This window comes from Octodon degus, unplaced genomic scaffold, assembly GCF_000260255.1.
Source record: "Octodon degus isolate 3935 unplaced genomic scaffold, OctDeg1.0 scaffold00024, whole genome shotgun sequence".
In the NCBI taxonomy this organism is placed as follows: domain Eukaryota; kingdom Metazoa; phylum Chordata; class Mammalia; order Rodentia; family Octodontidae; genus Octodon; species Octodon degus.
Genome location: NW_004524600.1, coordinates 5,290,703 through 5,316,281, shown reverse-complemented (window position 1 = coordinate 5,316,281; position 25,579 = coordinate 5,290,703). Strand labels below are relative to the sequence as shown.

Below are 25,579 nucleotides of genomic sequence, written 5' to 3'. Positions count from 1 at the left end.
TTCCAGTGTCACCATACTGCTTAGTTTTTAGGGTTGCTTGGAGAGAAAAACTATATTATATGCATAAACTAGGCTCCATTCCTACGAGTCTAATTTTGCTGACACAAATTCCTAAGAGAAACTGACTGTTCAGTTTCATACTATCAGAAGTTGTTCAAACTTACAGAGCAACATGCTGAAATGCCCACATGGCAACACTGTTAAAAGCACAGGCCAGGCCTCTGCAGAGCGTTCCTAACAAACCCTAGGACATCCCAATAAGCTCAAGTACCACAAACCACAGTCGATAAAACACTCAGGACTGCGGTGATACATGAATTGTGAAAGGGGGACAGAATAACTAACCAGAGTTAAAATGTGAAGACAAGGGGCTGGGGAGATGGCTGAGTAGAAAATAAGCACTTCCCTGGCAAGCACAAGGGCCTGAGTTCAATCCCCGGCTCCGCCAAAAAGAAAAAAAAAGTGAGGACACCCCAAACCAATTTTCAAATTTAACTTGAAATCTTCCTGCTGGGAATTAGTTTCTTTTTCATTTACAGACATAGACAGGGGTGTGCCTGTCTGAAACCAATCCACCTGTGTCCTCTTCTATGAGCACCTATGATTCTTACCTTGTGAGCACCGATGATATCTGGGAAGCAGCCGAGAAAGCCTTTATATTCGTGGTTACACTCCATCAGGAAATGGAGGTCTTTCTTTGGCTATAACAAGACACAGGCTGATTGTTACCAGCAGAAGAATTCAGAGAATCAAGAAAACTAGTGTATGAGAATGAACTGTATTAAGCAAATCCTCCAAGTACCAAGTGGTAGGCATTCTGATTAGTTTTCATTAAAGAAAATAACCCCCAATACTATTATGCAAAACTATTATGCTCTGAATCACAGGTAGTAAAAAGATGATAAAACATATAGTTTTTAGGTTGGTTTGTAAAAATCAGATATTTTGAGGTAGTCCAAAACAACACTATGTTTGTGTGGTACCGGGGATTGAACTCAGAACCCTGTGCTTACCAGGCAAGCACTTGTTCTACTGAGCTATCTCCCTGGGCCCTAAAACATAACACTATGAAGGTAAAAATTATTGTATGTTCACAAAAAAGCAAATAAGTTATTATAATTTAACGTCTATACTTTACTACAGACATATAAAAGTATGGTAATTCTTGGTAAGTGGCGACTTAGAAAAATTTCCATTTTTCAAGAAATCATCTGAAAAATTTTAGTTTATGGATTTAAAACAGCTTAGATGATTATTCTCCTTAAGGGTACTTATCTATAAAAAGAATGGAGATTAGGCTACTAAAGACTCTAACAAATAATAAAGATTTATCCTAGGCTGGAGACTGTGGAAGATCCTTTTATTATTAATTAGCTATTAAATCCTGAGAGGCAAACATGGTAGGCCTTGCTACGGCCCTTAACAGATGCAGAGAGGTGATGTAGACTAACATTTTCTTGTGTGCACTGTAATCCCTGATGGGCAGAAGCAGGTCAGGCGGCAACACTGGAACGCACTCACTCAGCTCCTCCCCTTGCCCTCTTTATTCTTTTTCTCTTTCTTACAGTAGGGACTGAACTACAGGTCTCATGCATTCCAGGCAAGTGTCCTAGTGATGAGCTACACCTCCAGCCCCAGACCTTCCTTCCTTTTTTGATTCTAGGGCTCAAACCCCAAGGCCTTAGGAGGGCCAAGCAGGCACTCTGACACTGAGCCACACCCCTAGCTTCATTTAGTTTCTTTCTTTTCCTGGTACTGTGGACTGAGCCTAGGACTTCTGCACTGAGCTACATCTCCAGCAAGTCACTCATTCACTCTTTTATATCAGCTTAGGCAAGTGCCAGGGCTGGGGTTTGGTTCCCTACATCACATGTTGCATCAGTCCTGCCCCAGGTGCGCTCAGGCAGCCACTGAGACTAGGCGTGGTGGCGCACACCTGTAATCCCAGTGATGGGGATGCTGAAAACAGGAGGATCATTATGAGTCTGAGCTGTGTAGTGAGACTCTGTACCAAATAAATAAATATATTAAATTTCTTTTACTTTCTCTTTCTTCCCTTCCTTCCACAGAGGGTCTAAGTTGCCCGGGTTGGTCTTGAACTTGCAATCCTCCTACCTCAGCCTTCCAGAGTGCTGGGATTATGGGTGTGCACCACTGTGTGTGGCCCCTTAGATTTACTCGCAGCACATTTAACCATCTACTTTGATTTAACCTAAGAGACACTATTATCAAATACAATTAACGAAGATATGTACCAACAGAAAAGAAGTGGATATCTATTTAGACATGTCTTAAAATAGTTTTAAATACACAGATCAGAGAGCATAAAAATCTTAATTGAATCTGTATGTTAATACCTGTTCTGCTACGAGACTGGCAATTTCTTCATAAGTTTTTCCAGCTTCTGTTATTGCATCATTGAGATCTGTTTCACCTGAAAAGATTACAGTTAGTGCTGTCACTAATGCTCATGTTTCTTGCACTGGGCAGTGGAAAGCTCTTCAAACCAGCACTGGTGTTCTTGGGACAAGAACCTGGCCCGTGGTGGGGCACACGGTGTAGTTAGGAGGTGCTCCTGGCCACTGGATGGCCAGCTGTTTCCAGTCCTGGTCAGTGAACAGGGCAGAGCATACTGCATTGTTTTTTAAAAGAAAGAAAAAAAAATAATGAGCTTGTACTGATATTTCTAACAAATTTGGGATTCTGGGAATTTTATTTAAAATTTTTTATATTTTAAAAATATGAATTACTAGAAAATTACACTATGTAATATAGTTTTGCAATACTATGAAATATATTATTAATTGTATGACTTGTGAAAACAACTAAAATTCTTCTGGAGTCTTTCTGATTGTTACTTTAAGGTAATTTTTACTTATTTATTTATTTTGCGGAACCGGGGATTGAACTCAGATCCTTGCATTTGCCAGTCAAGCATTTATCCTACTGAGCCATTTCCCTGGCCCCTAAGGTAATTTTTAGATAACTCCTCACTAATTGGTTAGGCCCTCATCTTTTTTTTTTTTTTTTTTTTTTGGCTGAACCGGGGATTGAACTCAGGCCCCTGTGCTTGCCAGGCAAGCACTTATTCTACTGAGCCATCTTCTACACCCCAGGCCCTCATCTTGAGGTGTCATATCACATGTGGTTATAAGGGATGCCTTCATTTTGAAGTAAATGTTTTCTAATAATTATGGAAAACATTCACACACAAAATAAAACCAAAAAAAGAAAAAAAAAAGATATTATTAAAAGTCTACCTCTCTTCCCCAGAGGTAATCCTTTAAAATTTAAATTATTTCAATATGATAAAGACTATTGAAGAACTCCCCATAAGAACATGGAATGTTTCATGGTTTTGGCAGGGGTCATGTTGACAGTCTTAGTACTATTCCAATACTAGTACACATACTGTTAAAAAAAAAAAAAAAGGAATGAAAGTGATGTTTAACAAGAGCCATCCTCATAGATAAACCTCATTTGCATTATTGCAAGATCGCAGAGCGCAGCTCTGATCCAAGACACCATACTCAACACTACTTCCTATCACTGTCCTTTGAAACAGAAGCCAGGTAGTTTGAACTTGAACAGTTCTGTGAAAACAGTAACTACATGTTGTTTAACACAGAACATACTGAGTACTTTCAATACTTGAGGAAGTGCTGTGTGCACTACGACTGTCTCCTAACACAGTGGCAGACAGTGACAGCACAATGTGCAGGAGTCACAACGTGAGGGAAGCTTCAGTGCTTCTCTGAAAGGTTACAGGAAAGAGCACGTGGACAGGCAAAGGGTACAGGTTGCCCCTCACTGCCTACCTTCCAGGAGGGGTCCACTCTGTGCTGGCCTCTGCCCGGCTGCCACTCATATCTTCTTCTAGTCCTCCTTTCTATTATGCATTGCTTTGAGCTACACAGAGACCATAAAACTCCAAAGGACATCTCCATCCTCAGCTGTGGGTGAGTTCTAACACACGAAGGTGGTACTGACATCAACCACATCTTCTAGTGTTTCCAAAACAAAAGCTCTATCCTGTTTGGATACCACAGAGCTCCAGAAGGGTAAGGGCACCTGGCCACCTGCCCAGTGCCTGGGCAATGGACACATCTAGTGCTGGCTTCCCATCAACTGGCCCAGAGGCTTTGCTCGCTGATCTCAGGTTCAGACTAAGAAACCCTTGGGGCTCCCTTCCAATCTGAGCCCTGACTATAAGAGAGAGTACGCCAAAACTGCAATATTCACTTATTGGTGCCCCAGGTCCTACGTTCTGGTGACAGACCAACATCTAAAGACCTGCCTTCATGTCTAAAGCCCTATCCTATCTGAAAATCAGGGCAGGCACCCTGGTGAGGTACCAATTCTATCACTGAGATAATTACTATACTGACAAGAGATACTCAAATAATTTACTTTTTTTTTTGGTACTGGGGATTGAACTCCAGACCTTATGCTTGCCAGGAACAGGTACCACTTACTGACAAATGCCTTATCCTTTTTTTAAAGTTTTTATTTTTTTATTTTTTTTTATTTTAACATTGTGTGTGTGTGTGTGTGTGTGTGTGTGTGTGTGTGTGGCCAGCTCAGCCCACCAGGGGGCGCGGCTGGCTGGCATGTGGTGCTGGAGGATTGAACCGCGGTCCCTGTGCTTTGCCAAGCTTGTTCCAAGTAGGTGCTTTAGACTACTGAGCCATCTCTCCAGCCCCCTTATCCTTTTTTTAAAGGAATGCTTGCAAGTACTATCAGCATGACAGTATAAGGAGCTCCAAGTAACATTTGGCAGCGCACACACAGTTATAAGCCAAAAACCACTGTGCCTATGGAGTGCCCTAAGGCAACACACTCATTAGCCAAACACTGTCCTCTGAATAACCTTTTAAAAAAATTAATCTTTTTATCAGAAAAAACTTCAGAAGGCTTGGCAGAGAGTTGAAATGTAGGGCAGGATGCTCCACCCCCCATTACCTATTATGTTAGAAGAGCTCTATCTGGGAGGTGAGGAAGGCAAACAACTCTCCACCTTCCTCCGAAGTCATAAAGCAAGGCAGTGAGGGTCACAAGTGCGCGGTCTGGCCAAGAGCCCATCGATGACAAGGGTGCTTCCAGGCAGTTTTTGTCTGCCTGTGAGATATGGGGAGGAGGCAGGTAGGACAGCACATGAAAGGCACGTTCTCTCTCAAGCATGGATGCTGACAGAACTGATCTCAAAGGGGGATTAAACAAGTTCATGTACCAGGTATCAAAATACAGTTAGGTTAGATAGGAGGAATAACTTCTATTGTTGTATATTACACTACGGAACGGCAGTCCACGACAACCTATTATATATTTTATGCATAACTAGAAGTGAATGCTGGAAGGCTCCAAACATGAAAAAATGATCAGGAGAAGGCGATGCTAATTACTGTGATATGGTCACTGCACACTGTATGCAGCACTGAATCATTATACTGTACTCCACAGACAGGTATAATTACGATATAGAAAAAAAAACTTACCTTGATAACCACTAGAACTAAATACTGTTGCTAAGCTCTGCAAGGCTTTTCCTATCTTTTGATATTCCTTAGGCAATGCTGAAAGAGAAAAAAGAATAAACTGTTAACTGGTCCACTAAGCAAACGGAACTGGAATTCAACTGTTTTCTAGTGATTACTTTGTAATAAAAGACACTTAAGGTGATTAAAAATATAAAAATACTATATAATAAACTATAATGCAAAAGTGATGTTTCCACTAATGAATTCTTTAACTGTTATTTATTTTTAATTGACTTTCAATTAATGGTTGGGGCCAGGGAAACAGCTCAGCAGCACAGGCACCTGCCTGGCAAGTGCAAGGTCCTGAGTTCGACCCTTGGTACCGAAAAAAAAGAAACAAAAAGAGATACTTTCTCAATTAATGGTAGACACTACTATTATCAATCACTTCCACTTTTTTTTTTTTTTTTTTTTTTTTACATTTGGTACAGGGACTACAGGGTCTCACTACGTAGATCAGACTCAGTAATCTGCCTGCATTCAGCCTCCCAAGAGCTGAGATTACAGGTGTGCGCCACCACCACGCCCAGTCTCAATCACTGTCTCAGTGTGGCCGGGGTGCAGGGCAGGTATGGCACACAGGGGATTGAACACCTGGGCCCTGCAACTGCCTACACAGGCACTTTAGTCTGCTGAGCTATCTAGCTGGCCCTTCCACATTCTTATTTACTTAATGAAACAGAAATGAACTGATCTTCCCACCTGCAAAAAAAAAAAAAAAAAAAAAGGAATGAACTCAAGCTCTTAGATTTCTAGAAGCACTTTTGTTTATGCTTGGTCTTCACAAGAAACCCCCTTCGCTGCCACACAGATGCGGTCTCTGTGGGGAAGGCTAGGAACATGCGGTGCACAAAAGCAATAAGCCCAAGTAATGTGCAAACCAGTAACCGATCGACTCAAAATCGAAAGAAAAAAGCCTGGCAAAAAAACAAGACAATGGAGCATCACAGGATGAGAGAGGAGGGGTGTGTTTGCTCACCAGTAAGATAAAACCACTCAACTGGTTCCTAAGGGTCCTTCCTAAGGTTGTAAAACACTAGGATTCTAGATCATTCTGGAGAACTGCCAGAGCAGTCTCCACATCCCTTTGCATTTGTACTGCATGCAGTCCCCTCAAGTACGCCAGTGGCCTTTCAAAAGAAACCATCGCTTAAGTCCAAGCTGCAAGTTAGTGTACATACACCTAAATCCAAACTGCATCTGCTGTTAATTTTAGTAATCACCTTTTTGTTTGTTTGGAAACAGGATCTCACTATGCAGTTTGGGCTGGCCTTGTGCTCACTTTTGTAGCCCTGGGGCTGGACTGAAACTCTCGGAGATCCTCCTAGCTCAACCTCCCGAGTGCTGGGATTACAGGTTCTGGGGACACATGATGGGCACCTGGGCATCTGGGGCGGAGATGGAGTGCCCAGGCATCCCTGGGGCTGAGCTGGCATGGCATGTGGGGATCGAACCGGGTCCTTGTCGCTGTAAGACAGGAGCTTATGCCTCTGAGTTCTCTCTCAGGCCCCAGTAATTACCTTTTATGCCTCAGTTTTTGTCTCTCCCTGGGGTTAAAGACACATATGCCTTATGCTTTACCACATGGAGTTTTCACCTTATAGATTACTAATTTTTATTTTATTTTTTATATTTTGTTTTTGTATTTGGTACAAGGTCTACATGGTCTCACTATGTAGATCAGACTCGTAGGATTCTCCTGTTATCAGCCTCCCAAGTGCTGGGATCACAGGTGTGCCACCACAACCAGTCTCAACTGCTGGCTCAGCACACCCTGGGGGTGGGGCCGGCACAGCAGGCTGAATGCCCTGATCCTGAGTTTGCCTAAGTAGGTACTTTAATTTCCTGAGCTATTTGAATGGTCCTTCAGACTACAAAACTATTTTGTGAAAAAAAGCTGGAGTAAAACCCTAAACAAAGTGCCTCAATCCCTTTTCATTGTCCCAAAAAGAGTAGCTCTATGTCAATATTCTTTATTTTACAAATTTGGCTTTATGTATTACATAGGGCATGAAAATGAACAGGTGACTGGGCATGCTAGCCCGGACATGGTGGTAGATACCTATAATTTTACCAGTTGGGAATCTGAGGCAGGAGTATCACGCAAGTTGGAGGTCAGCCTATAGTACATAGCTAGTTTCAAGGCCAGCCTGAACTATATAGTGAGACCCTGTCTCAAACGAAACAAAATAAAACAAAACAAAACACCCAAATTGGGTGTGGTGGCACAGACCTGTCATTATCATAGCACTCTGGGAAGTTGAGGCAGGAGGATCTCAACTTTTTTTTTTCTTGGTACCAGGGCTCGATCTCAGGGCCTTGTACTTCCCAGGCAGGCGCTTAAGCCAGTGAGCTATCTCTCTGGCCCCAGGATCTCAAGTTTGAGTCACAGGGCAACTTAGTGACTTTACAAGACCAATAAAATTTAAAAAAAGACTATAGGCTTAGCTCAGTGTGAACTGGGTTTAATCCTCAGTGCCATAAAAAAAAGTAATCCCAGATTTGTGCGATATCCTTAAAAAGAAAGTTTTTTGGGTTTTTTTTTTGGCGGAACTGGGGATTGAACTCAGGCCCTTGTGCTTGCCAGGCAAGCAGTTATTCTACTGAGCTATCGCCCCAGCCCCAAAAAGAAAGTTTTCAAAGAACACACAGGCTTAAATAATTTACGATGCCACTGTAAGGGTTTATAACTAAAACTGCTTTCACAATTGAGTCCTTCATTTGTACCTTCTGCGAGTCACTTGGACATCTGATGACAAACATCTGACAACAAAGCTGCACAGCTCTGGGGGTGAGGTAGTGCTCAGCAGGGTGACAGGGCACACACCAATGACAAGGAGGGGAACTGTCTTCAGCAGGGAAGGCAGCTGGCCACAGCTGATGGGCACTTGCCTTTCACAATGGCTGGGTCTCTGACATTCCTAGGAAGTTTTCTAACAAAGACACTGGGTTTTCCTGAAAATTACGACTTGATTTAAATATAGCACATGCTACTAAATGGATAAAGATTAAACAGTAAAGTTGTAAGATTAAAAGCAATTGTGTATTCTCTACACAAGCAAAAAGAAAAGAAAAGGCTAACTTTCCATAGAATATAAAACACAAAGTGGCTGGGGAGATAGTTCAGTGGCATAAGCGCCTGCCTGGCAAGTACAAGGTCCTGAGTTCAATCCCTGGTACCACATGCCATGCCACATGGTGGTGCACACCTATAATCCCAACACTAAGGCAAGCTGAGACAGGAGGACCACTGTGAGTCCAAACCACAAGACCCTGTACCAAAAACAAAACAAACAAAAAAACAACCTGAAGGCAGAGAAACTTTTTTTAAGCTAAGATAGGATTTCTTAATGAGACTTCCTGGGCTGACTTTGTCAGTTTCCTATTGTTTAGCTGCAGTGGAGAAGAGAGGGAAGGCCAAGGGCTACTGAGGGGCACGACTGTGGTTCCCAGCAGCTCCTTCAAGTGTGAGGCAGATCCCTCTGGAAGACCATGCCATAAAGCACGGCCTGGAGGGTGGCACTTACGCCCCGTGCAGCGCTTCCAGTGTTCCTGTCCCACGGTCAGCAGCTCCTTCACACCATCATCCATGGCCTTGGTGAATTTCCCCACAGCCTCGCACTTCTGTTCTCTGTAGGCAGAGAGAGCCGTCAGTCACACATGCAGAGTGAGCTGCATACTTGTCCTCTTGCAAAACAACTGCCCTTTGACTAAGTCCGTCTCTCAACACAGGCTAAATTCCGGTTTTTAAAGAGGTACTTAAAGTCTGCCATTTATATTTTAACTTTGCTTCCTTTTCTCAATTCCTTGTGAATTTTAATTAAAATTATCCTTAAGTTAAATTATCACCTTGAGTATGTTACAGAAGTTTTAAGGATACTAGTTGCAGCTGTTATTTCATTCTAACAGATATTTAATGAAACAGGTAAAACTAGGTGGGTCTATACCACTTGGCATTCCCAAGATATGAGCTCCCAAAGGGTATCAAGAGGAGTAGCAACCGCAGAGACCACAGTATATTACTAAAAAAACCAAAAAAACCCCAAAAACCCCACATTATAAAACAATGTACACGCTGCAGGGTGTAGCTCAGTGGCAGAACATACATGTGCTGCCCATGTGTGAAGCCCTCAGTTCAGTTACTAGGATCAACCAAAAAAAAAAAAAAAGAAATTTTAAAATTAAGAATGTATTAAGTGAGGTCACTTATTTAAACTGCTCATTTTCCAATGGCCATCTACAGAAGGAGGTTTGGAAGACTATATACCAACACTATTAAAATAGATTTTTATTCCTCTGAGTAACTAGAGGACTTATCATATGTGAATTTTTTTTTTTTTTGCCTATATTTTTGAAACATATAGGCAATTTTTTTTTTTAAAGGAAATTAGATTATTCCTTTTTTTTTTTTCGGCGAAACCAGGGATTGAACTCAGGCCCTTGCATTTGCCAGGGAAGCGGTTATTCCACTGAGCCATCTCCCCGGCCCCAATATAGGCAATTTTTAAAAAAAAATGTATTTGGTACAGGGTCTCATTACATAGCTTGGACTCGCAATGATCCTGTTTCAGCCTCCCCAAAACTTTTTTTTTTTTGAAACAGGGCCTTGTTATGCAGTTTGGACTAGCCTTGAGCCTTGAACTCAATTCTGTAGCCCCCAGGCTGGTCTTTTGTTTGTGGAACTGGGGATTGAACCCAGGCCCTTGTGCTTGCCAGGGAAGCGCTTATTCCTCTGAGCCATCTCTCCAGCCCTCAGACTGGTCTTGAAGTCAAAGCAATCCTCCTGTCTCAATCTCCTGAGTGCTGGGATTACAGGCATGCCTGGAGCTCTGGAGCTTGTGGGGCTGGGGATCAAACTTGGGATCTTGCCCTTGCCACGTAGGTGCTTATGCCTCTGAGCTATCTCCTCAGCCCCAGAAAAAAGTTCTTTTTTTTTTTTTTTAAATTTTTTATGTGTGTGTGTCTGTGTGTGTGTGTGTGTGTGGCCAGCTCAGCCCACCAGGGGGTGGGGCTGGCTGGCGTGTGGTGCTGGGGGATTGAACCGCGGTCCCTGTGCTTTGCTAAGCTTGTTCTAAGTAGGTGCTTTAGACCACTGAGCCATCTCACCAGCCCCCCAGAAAAAAGTTTCTTAAAACTAAAAAATTCCAAGATTTCTTATTAGTCTTTATATAAGAAACTATTTCAAAACATTAAGAAACAGTACATGCAGGTTAGAAACTGCTTCCTTTAAAGTGGTGCTCAAAAAGTTTTGGCTTTGCTGGTCTGCTGTGGGTGCTATGGCTTTCTGCCACTCTGTCTCATCATACTTCTTTGGAACTAACACTGTGTCAACTATGAAATCCTTGACTCCGAGGTAAAGAGAAAGCAGATCTTCATTTAAAGCTACAGTTAAAAGATGGCACTTCCATGTACACACAGTGTTTCTTTGTCATCTGTCTACAAGCCCCAGTCAGTCAACAAGCTCTCCTCTGACAATGTGAATTCCAGCTACAGCTCTCCTAGCCAAGGCTGTCAGCCAAAGGGCGTGGGTACACACAGAGAAGGACAGCTCGGAAGTGACGCTCACATTTCTATTAAGTCCAAGTCAGGTGCCTCTGGTTCCATGGTGGAAAATATCATAACTCCCACCAGCTCATCTTTCTCAGCCTTCCTCTTTCCAGTTTTCCATTCCTGTAAATGAGAACATCACAGTGTTAAAGGGGACAGCAATTCAAACTGGTCTTCTAAATCCCCAAATAAAATCAGCTCCCACATTACTGTTTTGCCACTTCTGTGAATTAGCAAAGAATGCCAAAGTCTGTATGCGCAATGCCTGATTTTTGCGTAACCTACATTCACACTGCGGAGTGCAGCTGTGGCTCACTCACTTCATGCTCTGTAACACCCAGTTCTCCGAGTGGAAGCCACTCCCGTCGAGTCGTGAATACTGTTGTGATGCATGTGTCTTCTGCTGAATACATACTGAATGTTTGTCTAGCACACATCTTGGCGTAAAGATGCTGGGCTCTATGACTAGGACCAACTCCTGTAGTGAATGCCAAATGGTTTTTCAAACTGGTCTTATTAATTAACTCCACTAGCAAAGTGTAAATCCTGGCTGCATCTTACTTCACCAAGATGACACTGAGTGTGGTCCTTTGTTCTTATTTTAGCAAATCTGTTGATGTTGTAAGCCTAGTAGTTCTTTTATTTCTTGATTGTTAAAGAAATTGGTACTGTACTTCTCTACGTTTGCTGGTGGCTCAGATACCTTCTTTTCTAGGGTAATTATCAAGTTTCCTACTAGTCTATTAGACTGATTATTTTTCTTTTTATTTATATGGGTTTTCATATATTCTAATACCTACCCCATCATTATTTATGTTACAAATATTTTCTTTTTAAAAAATTTAAAGAACATATAATAGTAATAAACAGCATTAGAAACAATACAAAATTCCACTAAACAAAGTAAGAGGAATTCAACAATGGTTGCTGTATTGCATGATGTTATCTTCAATTAGTTTTTTTTGTTTGGTACCCCCCCCCCCGGAACCGGGAATTGAACTCAGACCCTTGCACTTGCCAGGGAAGCGCTTATTCCACTGAGCCATCTCCCCGGCCCCTCAAATTAGTTTTTTAGTTTACCAGACATAAATGTGCAAAATTGGTTTAAAAACAAAAACGTTATGAGTTCCGGGGAGATAGCTCAGTGGCATATGTGCCTACCTGGCAAGTGCAAGGTCCTGAGTACGATCACTGGTACCAAAAACAAAAAAAGTTGTGAGAAAATAAAAAGGAAAAAAAATATAGTAAGAATAAAAAGAAAATTTAATCTATTAACTGCTCCTTTCAAAGGACCAGCAGAAATTGGCCAAATTATCCTGCATATATACATAAATATATCTTTCCCCCTTTCTTTTTGTATATATATATATATATACACACACACATATACGTATTTATTTATTATTATTTTTTTCTTTTAACATTCTGCAAAGCTTTATTCCAGAGGGGCTTAGTCCTTCTTGGCAGCTGCCTTCCTCATGGCGGCCAGCACGTTGCTCAGCTCCTCATGCTTCCTCCTGGCAGGGATGTGCATCCCCACCCTTTCTTGATGAACTCGAGGGCTCGTTTGTCCTTGGAGACCTTGAGCAGCTCCATGGTGCACCACTCACTTGTAGAGGGCGAAGCTGCACACCTCCTGGATCATGTCCCGCACGAACTTGGTGTTTGGTGAGGTGTTCGGGACAGTGGCTGTCTCAGTCTGCTCACATTCTTAGTCACGTTGAGGCCCATGGCCACGGGATAGCACAGGGCTGTGGCTACTGTTCTTCAATGGTTGCTGTGGCGGAAGGACCAGAGTTGTGTGGAACTGCAGGAAATCTTGTATAGGTATTTTCTATTTATTAGGTTTCCACTTTTTTTTTTTTTTAGGTTTCCACTTTTAACGGCTCTTCTGATAAAACTTTGTTCTTAATTTTAGGGTAGCCTCAACTTATCCATATCCTTGTGTATAGTCAGGTCTTTTGCATATCTTGTTTCACAAATCCTCTCCTGTGCTAGGGGTATAGTCTCCTAGGTTTTGCAGAATGTTCACTGTATTGCTTTTTAAAATCACATTTATATCTCTGAACTATACAGACTAATATTTAAATTTTTTTTTACAACAGAAACTTCCAAAGATAATTAAAACAAGAAAGTACAAGGGCCAGTAGACTACAAAGACAACAATATGCAATGTATTAATTTTTGTAACTGTACTACTAACCTGTTTTGAAACTATCTCATTGCTACTTCTTTCTCAATAAAATTATTAAAATAATAATAATAATAATAATAATAAAGCACCTGCACAGGCAGACACAGGGACCGGGGCTCGATCCCCAGCGTGCTGTGCCAGCCCCACCCCTGGGGGCACGCTGAAACAGCGACTGAGACTGGCCATGGTGCCTCAGGCCTGTAATCCCACTGCTTGGGAGGCTGAAAACTGGAGGATCACTAAAAGTCTGATCTGTGTAGTGAGCCCTGTAGACCTGGTACTAAATACATAAAAAAAAAGCAAACAAACTTTGTTAACACTTTTTCCGTTATCGTAATATATTTAACATCTGCCACTGTTTGAGCTAACTCATGCTTTTATTCTTTTAAAATATTTTCTAAAATATGCAGTATTTATTATGAGAAAAGACAGAATTATGACAGAAGAAAATTATAGAATAAATGTCCTTTAAGAATACAAGTTACAATTAGGAACACAGTGCAAGTTCACTAAGAAAGAAAACTATTTTCAAGGTACAGTGATGAGATGTTAAGCAGCCAATTTTTCTTCACTGAAATGAAAAACAAATGACCACTGGCAGATGACTGTCCATGGAGCTGGGCAGTGACAGACTGGCACTTGCTTTGGAGTCACAACTACAATTACAGAGAAAGGCCTTGGCTTCAAGAAGAATGGTTCATCTTTGACACTACTTCTGGAAGCTGTGGCACTGTGAGGTCAAAGGCGATCAGAGGAACTCGTCACCTACACCCTTCACTGTATGCTGACAGTTCCCTTCAGCGTCTCGTAGGTGTTTTAAGAACACCTACGAAGAAGCTGCTCATCCAAATGCATCCATTCTGTCTGTTCTTTAAATACTAGTTGAAGGAGAGGGCAGGTAACAGAACCAAAGAAGGCATACAGTTCCAGAAAAATTTCAAGGAAAAATATTGGAAGCTACAAAGCAGCTGCTGGATAGGACTCTAAAGGGTAAAGTTAAAGCAATTTAACCAGCTAGCAAGAAAGTTGGAAATAAAATAAAATTCTTCTGCCATAATATGTGTCACAAGCTAGCAAAGCTCTTTAGTGATAAAGGATATTAAAACTAAAGCACAAATTTGTAGTAAAAAATTTTGATTAAAGTACGAGAAAATAAGGGGGAGCACAGTGCTGACACAGATCAATCTGGTCCTTTAAGAGAGAATGGAGGAACATACGGGGAAAGTACCCACTTGAGGACCTAGAAGAGCATGCTGTAACGCCTGCTGGCCAGCCCCAGGGTCCGGGAGCCTCTGGCTGGCAGCGCCTTCACACCACAGGACCAGCTCTTAAGGTGGGGATTTAGGTTTCTGTCCCCTCCCTGTCTTCGAAATAAAGAATTAACATGTTTTTAACTCCTTTCGCATATGCCTTCAGTGTGACTGGGAGAATACTCACTCTCCTAAGACCATCATGGTCAGTGGTCTTACCTTCTCATCTCGGAAGTTTAGGAACTGCTGGAAGACCTCGCTCTCTGAGACGACTGGGTGCCGACACATCCTGGTCATCCAGGCCTGAAGTCTCTCCATACGCATTTTGATAAATTCCTCTTCAAAGCGACCTTCAAAGACACACCAAGAGTGATACAGTGCTCTCTCTAAAGTGAATTGCAGGGGCCGGGGAGATAGCTCAGTAGAATAAGTGCTTCCCTGGCAAGTACAAGGGCCTGAGTTCAATCCCTGGTTCCACCAAAAGAAACAAATAAACAAATAAAATGAAGTGAATGCAGTTACTATAACTGAAAAAACTATTTATGACCACTGGCCACTTGGTAGAAAGCTGCTTTATGAAAAGCAAAAAAAAAAAAAAACCATGGTGATTTTTCAGCGCCTTAAACATATGAGACATGAGAAAGTTCAAGAGACCAACAAGAAGAATCTGGTGGACTTTTATTTAGTTCAAAAATGAAATATGAACTTAACATATTAACAAATCTTTTATGAAAAGAGTAAAAACTTTCAAGTGAGTCTTATCTCAGTATGATAAGCTATCTCTAGCTCATACAAAAACATCAGGCCATATGCTGGGTCCCCTCATAAAGTCTATGGGCAACAACCAAATCAGTGCTCTGGAATCAGCCAAAACCAAAAAGCCATCTGAAAACTGTCTAAACACAAAAAGCTGTAGAACATCCAGCATGACGGTAGCTACTGTGGTGTTCGTATCTCTCCCTGCTTCTGCATGCCTTCTTCCTCTACTGGACACATGATAAGGTGGAGCAGGCTGTGCGAACTGACTGCTGTGGCTTTCCTGCTGGGATGGGAGGAGGTGCATTTAATGTGGAGTGGGAGATGCTCATGTCCAGTGGTGGGATGGCAGCAGTGACAACCTCAGAGGTCAATGATGGCATAAATGACTGACTAGCCAAGATGGCTAGACCAAGCATACCCGGGTTCAAACATGCATGAACAGGATTCAAACCAGCCACAAGCTCCTTGCCAACTCTTAGGCTACACACACAGAAAAGAGATTTTTAAATAAGGGGCCTATGAAGCCAAGTTGCATTTCACATGCCCGTAACCCCAGATACCTAGGACAAGAGCCAGGAGGATCACCTGGGTCTAGGGATAGCATGGCAACACAGTGAGGCTCCATCTTAAAAATAAAACAAGCCCAAGGGAAAATAAAAGGAGCCAGGGTTGATGTGAAAAGATCTGGACTCTGAATGTACTCACTACCTGCAATCTTATACAGACAGAGAACAGAGCCTCACAGGCTTGATGTGGCCAAACACCACCTCTGCCCCACCCATCACAGGCTTCCCATCAATCTACATAGGCACACAAGTAAACCCTCGGAAGCAGGACTTAGAAAATAAACAAATACAAAATGAACTCAGCTAAAAAGGAGATAGAATTCAGAGATTTAGCCTATGAAACTTACTGAACAAACAAACACAGCAAAAAAAAAAAACCAAACAAACAAAAAACAAAAAACAAACAACTATCTCTTACAGGGAGGAATAATGAAAATCTAGAGTTGCTAAAATTTATTCTCATAAATGTCCAGTTCTCAAAAAAAAAAAAAAAAAAAAAAAAAAGAGTTCTGCAAAGAAATAGCAAGACTTGATCCATACTGAGAAAAACAAGCAATCAACAGAAACTATCCTTAAGTGTCTCCAGATGCTGAATTTAGCATACAAAAACAAAGCAGCAGACAAAGTATTTTCTATAAATACACTCAAACAACTAAAGAAAACCATACTGAAACAGTTAAGGGAAAATATGAGAAGGAAATAACTAATAGAGATTCTCAGGGAAACTTTTTAAAAAGTGAAATTTTTGGAGTTGAAAGTATAATAACTAAAACTAAAAATATAACTGTATGGCTCAAGAGCAGATTGAGGATTAGAAGATAGTCAGTGAATTGAAGATAGACCAATCGAAGCTGTCCAAAATGAATAGAACAGAAAACTAATGAAAAATAAAACTCCAGAAATCATTAAGCACAATGGGAGTCCTGGAGAGAAGAGAAAAAAGAACCAAAAAAAAGTAATGAAGAAGTAATAGCAAAAAATCTTCACAAATTTGATGGAAAACTATAATTTTAAGAGATTCAACAAACCTCAGCAAGCACTGTATTTGTAGGACAAATATAAACTTATCTAAACCTTGACACAGTGGAACTAAACTGCAGAAAGTCAAAAACAAAAAGGAAATCCTGAAAGGCCCGAGTGTGCTGCTTTCTGCATGTGAGGTCAGCAGAGTTAACAGCCGACTTTTCATCATCTGTTGCAATGCAGGCCAGCAGGCAATGAGATGGTCCATCACGTCAAAAGAACGGCTGTCAGCCTAGAACCCGAGAACAGGACCCCAACCTTCCGAATCTACAGGGCAGAGTAAGAGACAAATGGAGGAGAGACTTGCTGACAGTGTACCTCTGCTGGAAGAAACAAAAGGAACCCCTTTAATCTAGGAGGAAATTATTAAAGATGGTGCCCAGAGTACACAGGGAGAAAGAAAGAGCACTAGAATATTTAGGATATTTATCCTATAGGTTAATATGAAAGAGTTCACAAATTTTTTTCTGATGTGTTTTTAAAACTTCCTTAAAGATTAGCGATGTGTGCCTACGACTTCTCTTTGAAATGATGCAGTGTTCGGTTGTGGTCCGAAGCGACCAGGCAGTTCTGCTTGGTATCTCCTTTCTCCAGTGGAGCCGTTAACCTCTCAGATGTGATAAAATGCTAGTTAGGTTGAATATTGCTTGCCTTCTTCACTCATTCATCTTTGTATGAGTCCTCTTCTCTCCTCCTCGCCCCATTTCTTGTTTTTGCCCCAGTTTTTAAAAGTTTTTAGCTGGTGTTCATGGAGAGAGTGAGTAAACTGTGCTGTTAATGGAAGCGAATGCTATCTAAGGAAGTGCATTTCTTGACAGAGCTGTGTCAAATCACCCTTTGGGCCCTCTGCTGGAAAAGTAGAGTTAAGTCTGAAAGAAGGCCTTTTTAATTGTAGCCCTTAGTACTATGGATGTAGGACAGTACTGTATCATACTTCTGTGAATGTAAAATATCTCGTACCTGCTTAATGATACACAGTAGTGACCATGCTTTATCAAAGCTGTTTTTAATGATGTTACTCTAGAATGTTTTCTTTCCAGATGATGATTAAGAAGCTAATAAAAAAAATGGTGCCAGGTACCACAACAGTAACAGAACTTTGCTGTTTTCTGGGTATTTTTCTTTTTTTTTAAATGGAGTGTGCTGGATGTCTATAATTTTGTTCAGATGACTGCAGAACCTGGAAAAGGTGTTGCTGCTATTGATGCATAACATACTGCTATTATTATATATATATAATTTGAATTTTTGGAAACTTTAACTGTACTGTCAACTTTGGAAAAAGTTATCCCAGGTTATCATATTGAGTTGGCATTGTACAGAAATAAACAGCCATTTTGGTCAAGAAACGTTAAAACTTAATTTTTTTTGCAATTTATACAGGGGTAACATACTGTATTAAATATGTAAGGTCTTATCTATGTGGGTTTGATTATAGAAACTAATAAAGTATTCTCTAAATTAAAAAAATTAATAAATGAAACTTCCTTAAAGGAGGTTAAGATAGAATAATATAGCAATTTCCAACTGGATTGCAAGATTTACAATATAGGTATAATATATGTGAAAATAATCTATAAAATGAAGATGAAGGGTACAGCTAAACTGGAGAAGGGATTTGTGTTTACTAGAATGGAGCTAACATTAATTTAAAGTGTATTGTGGTGCTGTTAAAAAAAGATACATATTCATTCTTTAGAACCACCACCAAATTTTAAAATAGAGTTGAAAAGATGTTTTGTTTGCTTGTTTGTTTGTGGCTGAACCGGGGATTGAATTCAGGTTCTTGCACTTGCCAGGCAAGCACTTATTCTACTGAACTATCTCTCCAGCCCTACATGAAGAGATTTTTTGCAGTTTTGCATTTCTAGACAACAAGCAACTACAAGGTAAGGATGCCAGGTGGAAATCAAAATTGTAGTTTCTCTTGGGGCAGGCAAGATAGCTCAGCAGTCTAAAGCACCTGGTTAGGCGATCGTAGGCAGCTGCAGGGGATGGCGGTTTGCTCCCTGGCACCACATGCCATGTGCCAGCCCTGCTCTCAGGGTGGACTGAGCCTCCTCCCCCTCCAAAAAAACCCTGTAGTCTCTGCATGGTCTCCTGGCCAACAAAGCCTGTTTGATGAGAATGGCATGCAGGCCAGCAGCAGCCCTGCCACTGCAGTTAGTGCGCTTGCTGCTGCCCGTCAGGTGTAATGACTCTGCTGTGGGCCATGAAGGGGTCATGCTACCCGAGAAGGGGTGGGGACATAATACCGAGGACCTAAAGCTGACATCTCTTACCAGCAACTTCAGGGAATCCAGTGGGTGCAAGAGCAATTTGATGGCCCTTGCTTTTATGAGATAAAACCATTTTTGGATGATGTTAAGCTCTGAGAAGAATTCAATGAGGTACTGAAGCAGTGTAGAACTGCAAAGTACAATTGAAATTAGGATGTTTAGACTGAAGAAATGGAAAATTAGTTCTGATCACTACTTTAGCATGAAAATATAGTAACGAAAGTATAAATTGTAAAACCATAAGCTAAACTTCTTAACAGCTTCACTGCTTCAAAATGGCAATGGAAGAGGGTGCCATATGGAAGGTGTTACATAAAAGTTCACTGACATAGTATAGAATTTGGGGCAAATGTTGGTATAGCATCCTTAAACCAGAGGTTGTGATGTTATTACTTGTGAGTTACTTAGAATATAGTGATGTTCTTCCAAAAACTTTAAGAAATGACAATAATTAGAATGCAAAGGAGAAATATTTATTTAGTATTTTATTTAAAGGAAAGTCAGAAAAAGAGGGACAGAGGAACAAAAAGGATAACAGGATAAAACAACAAAATGGAGTTCACTTTCCCATCTTGCCAGATGGGGGATGAAAACTCCGAGAAGCCAGACACTAAAGAGAAGAAACCTGAAGCCAAGAAGGCTACTGACAGTGGCACTGGTGAAAAGGGTAAGGTGAAGGCAAAAAAAGCCCAAGAAGGGGCAGCCCCACTGCAGCTGAAATCCTGTCCTGGTTAGAGGAATTGGTAGGTACTCCCTATCTGCTATGTATTCCAGAAAGGCTTTGTACAAAAGAAAATATGCAGCTGTTAAATTAAAGGTTGAGAAGAAATAGAAGGAGAAAGTTCTTGCTATGACCACAAAACCGGTTGGTAGCGACAAGATTGGAGGCACCTGGGTGGTTAAGCTTTGAAAAATGCCTAGATACTACCCTACTGAAGATGTGCCCTGAAAGCTCTTGAGCCATGGCAAGAAACCCTTCAGTGAGCATGTGAGGAAACTTCGAGCTAGCATCACCCCCGGCACCATCTTAATCATCCTCACTGGGCATCACAGAGGCAAGAGAGCGGTTTTCCTGAGGCAGTTGGCCAGCAGCTTGCTACTTGTGACTGGGCCTCTTAGCCTTAATCATGTTCCTCTATGAAGAAAACACACCAGAAATCTGTCATTGCCACCTCTACAAAAATTGGTATCAGCAAAATGAGAACACCTCACTGATGCTTACTTCAAGAAGCAGCAGCTGCGGAAACCCAGACACGGGGGGTGGGGAGGTGGGGTGCGAGATCTTTGACACTGAGAAAGAGATACCAAATTTCAGAGCAGTGCAAGGTGGATCAGAAAGCAGTAGATTCATAGATTTTAGCAAAAATCAAAGCTGTTCCTCAGCTCCGGGGCTACCTGCAATTTGTTTTTGCTCTGACAAATGGAATTTAACCTCATAAAGAACCTAATTAAATAACAAGATACATTTAAAAAAATGGCAAATATAAATTCAGCCATATCAATAAGTTATCTAGATGATATAAATGGTGAATTTTATCAAATATGTATAGAATAACAATTCTACATTCTTCTTTATTGTCTTCCAGAATATGGAAAGGAATAAATATTTCCAGATTTATCTGATAAGACCAACACTGTCCCATAACAAAACTAGAGGTGAGTGAGACCTTCCGGCACACTCCCGGGACCCCTCCACCCCTCCGGATCCAGCCCAGGACCCTGCATGAGTGAGACTTTCCACTGTGCTCTCAGGACCCCTCTACTCCTCCAGAGCCTGCCCAAGCCCAGGTCCAGCAAGTGTGTTGGAGAGCTTCCCCGCTCCCCCGCGCCCCCTGGACCTTCAGATCCAGCCCAGGCCCGGTGCATGAGACCTTCCTCTGCATTCTTGGGACCCCTCCACCCCTCTGGAGCCAGCCCAAGCCCAGGGCCTACAAGTGTGTGGGAGAGCTTCCCTGCTCCCCTGCACCCGCTGGTACCCTCTAGACCTAGCCCAAGCATACAGGCCTGGGATGAAACTCTGCAGCTGAAGTCCCTGCAGAGAGAGTAGGTGCCAGAATCACCCAGCTAATCCAGGAGCAGAACACCTTGACAGAGGGGCACAACAGGTTCACTCCCAAGGCCTACAACAGGTTCACTCCCAAGGTCTGCAGTAGGAAGGAGCTGAGCTCAGTAGCCAGACCCAAGCCAGGCACAACTGGATGAATTCAAACTTCATAGATCTGCACCCGAATTTCAGTAGGTGCTAAGGTTATAACTGCATCAAAGCTCTACACCAAAGGTCAGAGGACAGTGCTATATAAAATGACAGCGAGAAGAAGCAAAATGCAATCTCAGACCCCAAGCCCACCCAGAACAAGTGCAGAGGACACTAGCACAGATGAAATTGGGAATCACACAGTTGACATGTCTGAATCAATAGTGTCTGAAGTAAAGAAACAACTGCAGAAAGGTATAGAGGAACTCAGATCAGAAATAACCTCTGAAATAAACAAAGAAATCTCTGAATTAATAGCTTTTTTTTTTTTTTTTTTTTTTTTTTTTTTGCGGAACCAGGGATTGAACTCAGGCCCTTGCGCTTGCCAGGGAAGTGCTTATTCCACTGAGCCATCTCCTCAGCCCCAATAGCATCTGAAGTAAAGAATCAAATGCAGAAAAATATGGAAGAAATCAAATCAGAAATAATCTCTGTAGTAAAAGAATTAATAACTGCTTCTAAAGACACTGATAAAAACAATAGAGGAGTTTAGAAAAACGATGGATTCCTTGAATGAGCAATACAGGAAAGAAATAGATTGCATGAAGCAGAGCCAAAGAGATATAGAGGAACTTAAAATCTCTATCACAAGCTTTCAAAACTATGTGAGTGAAAGTGAAGATAGAGTTTCAGATCTTGAAGACGCCATCACAGTGAAAAGGTAAGAAAAGATCTCTCAAAATTGGACAAAGACATTATATACTTGATGCAAAATACCTGTTTCATGTTATGCCTAAGATGTTTGATATTCAGACAGATAGTGAGGTTAAGCTTAACAGCCTAGGCTGTATGGTAATAACAATAAGCTTGTCTTCTGGATGGTTAACAACCTAAGTTTGCAGACCAAAATTAGAGAAAAAGGAGGGCCGCAAGGACAGCCAACATTTTGGCCCTAGCCTTCCAAGGTCACTTAAGACTCAGGACATATGAGAACTTGTATTGTTACATCATGTAACTCGGTAGTGTCCCAAATTTTCTGATCAAGGAGATTATGGGGCCAAAGAGGAAAGTGATCGATGATGTAGAGTGTGCCTAAGGAGAGTTACATGGAGAGAAAACATTCTCTCAGGCTTTCACAGAGAGCACATTGGCCAAGCAATGGCCGTGACTCATCCACATGGCTGACACTGACAAAGGTTCTACAACCTGAGGTACAGGATCTCAGGATAAATCCTGAGGAGATTTCACTGACCTTATCAGACCCAAAAGCTGCAACTCTTGTTGCATAGGTCCTGCTTCACCTTGGTCTTAACCATCCAGCAGAAAAGTATAAAAACGAAGTATAAGAAGTAAAGCCATGGTGTTATGTTGAGCTGTAGGGGACTCAGGTCAACAATTTCTGACACTGCCAGTGAAGCGGAAGACCCAATATTATTATGGGCTACTGGACTCTTTTAGAATATTTTGCTGAGTTAACACACCTATAATATTCAAATAAAGGAACTTAATAAAAAAAGGGGATACAGATGAATGTCCATTTTATATCTGTGTATTCAAAATGGTTAGGATAGATATATAGTTATATGCTCTTAATGAATAGAGGGATTTGTTCTAGTAGTGTTTGTAAATAAGATATCATGTCCGCATCTTGTATAGCAATTAACCACTAGGAAGAATGTTTGCAATGTGTTAATTATTGAATCTGTCCTACCAATTTGGTTTGAAACTGTCTCATTGCTATTTGTTTCTCAATAAAATTATGGGAAAAAAGACATTACAAAAAAACCTATAAAGCAGAAATGCTCATGAACATAAAACTTCAAAATGTCAGTAATTTGAATCCAGTTATATAGAGCAATAATAATACATCACAATCAGGTATGGCTTACCCCAGGAATGGAAGGATAGTTTAGCACTAGAAAGGTGATCAAAGTAGTCTACATATTAACAGACTAAAGACGCAAAACCATGACTGCCTTGAAAGATGCACAAAATGCATTTGACAGAACTCAGCATTTGTTTTAGAAAGAAACAGTTTTAGTAAACTAGAAACAAAGGGAAGCTTTCTAAGTGAATACCTACAAAAAAAAAAAAAAAATCTGCAATGAGCAGCATCACACTTAATGGTAAAAGGCTGAATGTTTTCTTCTAAGTCTGGAAAAATGCCTCACTATTCCTAGGTATCATTCTGCAAATCCGAGTCAGTGCAATAAGGCAAGTCAGAAATAAAAGGAACACAGTTCATAAAAGATGGACCAAAATGGTCTCTATTCCTAGATATCATGACTGTCCAGATATAAAAAACAAAGATTTAAAAAAAAAGAAAAGGAAAAAAAAGCTTCTGGAACTAATAAATGAGCTTAGTGAAGTTACAGGTATAAGACTGGAATATAAAATCAATTTTGTCTCTATGTAACAAACAACTAGAAGAAATACATTTAAACAAATAGCATCATTTATAATGGCCTCTTTCTAATAATATTCACACAAATTTAACAAAACATCTGCAGAAAGCTGTATCTGTAAAACTATAGGGCACTAATGAAAATCAAACGATATATTTATATTTGTGGGCTAAGAGACTAGATATTAAGATGTGAATAGTCCCCTAAATTTATCCACAGAATCAGTGCAATTCTAGTAAACTTCTCATATGATTATTTATACACATTTCTAACTTTACTCAAATTTACATGGAAAGGCAAAAGAAACATAACCAAAGCAATTGTGAAAAGGAATCAATCCAGAGGAATCACACTACTTGGTTGAAAGGCTAACCATGAACTTACACTAATCAAAACACTGTGGTATTGGTAAAACTGGTTAAAAAAAAAAAAAAAAAAGAAAGAAAAGGTAAAAATTGGTAATTGAACAGAAAGCCAGAAACAAATCCCCATAAACAGCAGTGGCTGGGGTTTGGTCCCTAGCGTGCCACGCTGGCCCTGCCCCCAGGGCGCACGGAGATGGTGATTGACACTGGGTGTGATGGTGTGCCTGTAATCCTAGTGCTTGGGAAGCTCAAAACAGGAGAATCACTTCGAGTCCAATCTATGTCATGAGACCCTGTAGGCCCTGTACTAAATACATAAAAAAATTAAATTAAAATAAAAAATAAAATAAATCCACATAAACAGTCAGACGATTTTTCCCCCCAAAGTGCCAATGAAATTCAATAGAGAAAAGACAATCTTTCCAATAGATGATGTTAGAATATCTGGACAGTAGGATGCAAAAAATAAAAAAAGAAACTTCTACTATACCTCACACCTTATACAAAAATCAACTGCAAATACATAAACACAAATATAGAACCTAAAACTGCAGAACTTTCGGGACAAAGCATCATTGGGAACTGAAAAAAGGCAAAGAGGTCTAAGCCACAACACCCTAATGACCAACTTCTAAAAGAAAAAATGCATAGGGACTTCATTAAATTAAAAGCTTTTGTTCCAAGAAAACAATGTGTAGAGCATGAAAACCAAGCCACAGCTGGGACAAATTATTTGTACACTGCACATTGGATAGAGGACTGTTTTCAGAACATATAAAGAATTCTTGGGCTGATGAGCTAGCTCAGTGGTCTAAAGTGCCTTCTTAAGCAAGCTTAGGCAAGCACACAGTGACCACGGTTTGATCCCCAGTACTACATACTGAGCCAGCTCCGCCCCCAGAATGGACTGAGCCTGCCACAAAAAACAAAACAAAACAAAACAACCCCAACAAACTCAAAATTGAGCAATGAGAAACAATCTACAAATGAGCCAAGGATTTGAATAGATATTTCAACATGGATATATAGATAGCAAATGGCACATAAAAGATGCTCAACACCTGGTCAGTTACACACCAATTAAAATCATAATGAGATATACTATATGCCTATCAGACTGGCTAAAGAAAATCAGATACTATCAACTGTAGGTAATGTGGGGCCGTGGACTCCTATGTTGCTGCTGAGGACTCCAGACAGTACAGCCACCTTCATGAACATTAAACGCAGATCTAGACTAAGCCTAGATACTGACCCGAAAGACAACCTACGGCTGGTCCAGCTATCTAGGAGGCTGAGACAGGAGGATCAAAAGTTTGAGGTCAGGCTGGGAAACTCAGTAAAGCTATGTCTCAAAATAAAAAATTAGGGCCGGGGAGATGGCTCAGTGGAATAAGCGCTTCCCTGGCAAGCGCAAGGGCCTGAGTTCAATCCCTGGTTCCGCAAAAAAAAAAAAAAAA

The 25,579-nt window shown here is 40.9% G+C and overlaps 1 protein-coding gene across 1 annotated transcript in view; it reads right to left on the bottom strand.

The window, feature by feature from the left end:
- The window catches only part of Snx9 (sorting nexin 9), a 107,231-nt gene that overhangs the window by 4,465 nt on the left and 77,187 nt on the right, over positions 1 to 25,579 (bottom strand). The window contains exons 11-16 of the mRNA XM_023712216.1: positions 14,748 to 14,878; positions 11,104 to 11,207; positions 9,065 to 9,168; positions 5,496 to 5,573; positions 2,358 to 2,434; positions 612 to 701 (exon numbers count right to left, since the gene is read on the bottom strand). Of these exons, the coding sequence (XP_023567984.1) occupies positions 612 to 701; positions 2,358 to 2,434; positions 5,496 to 5,573; positions 9,065 to 9,168; positions 11,104 to 11,207; positions 14,748 to 14,878 (584 nt within the window). The remainder of the gene's footprint in view (positions 1 to 611; positions 702 to 2,357; positions 2,435 to 5,495; positions 5,574 to 9,064; positions 9,169 to 11,103; positions 11,208 to 14,747; positions 14,879 to 25,579) is intronic.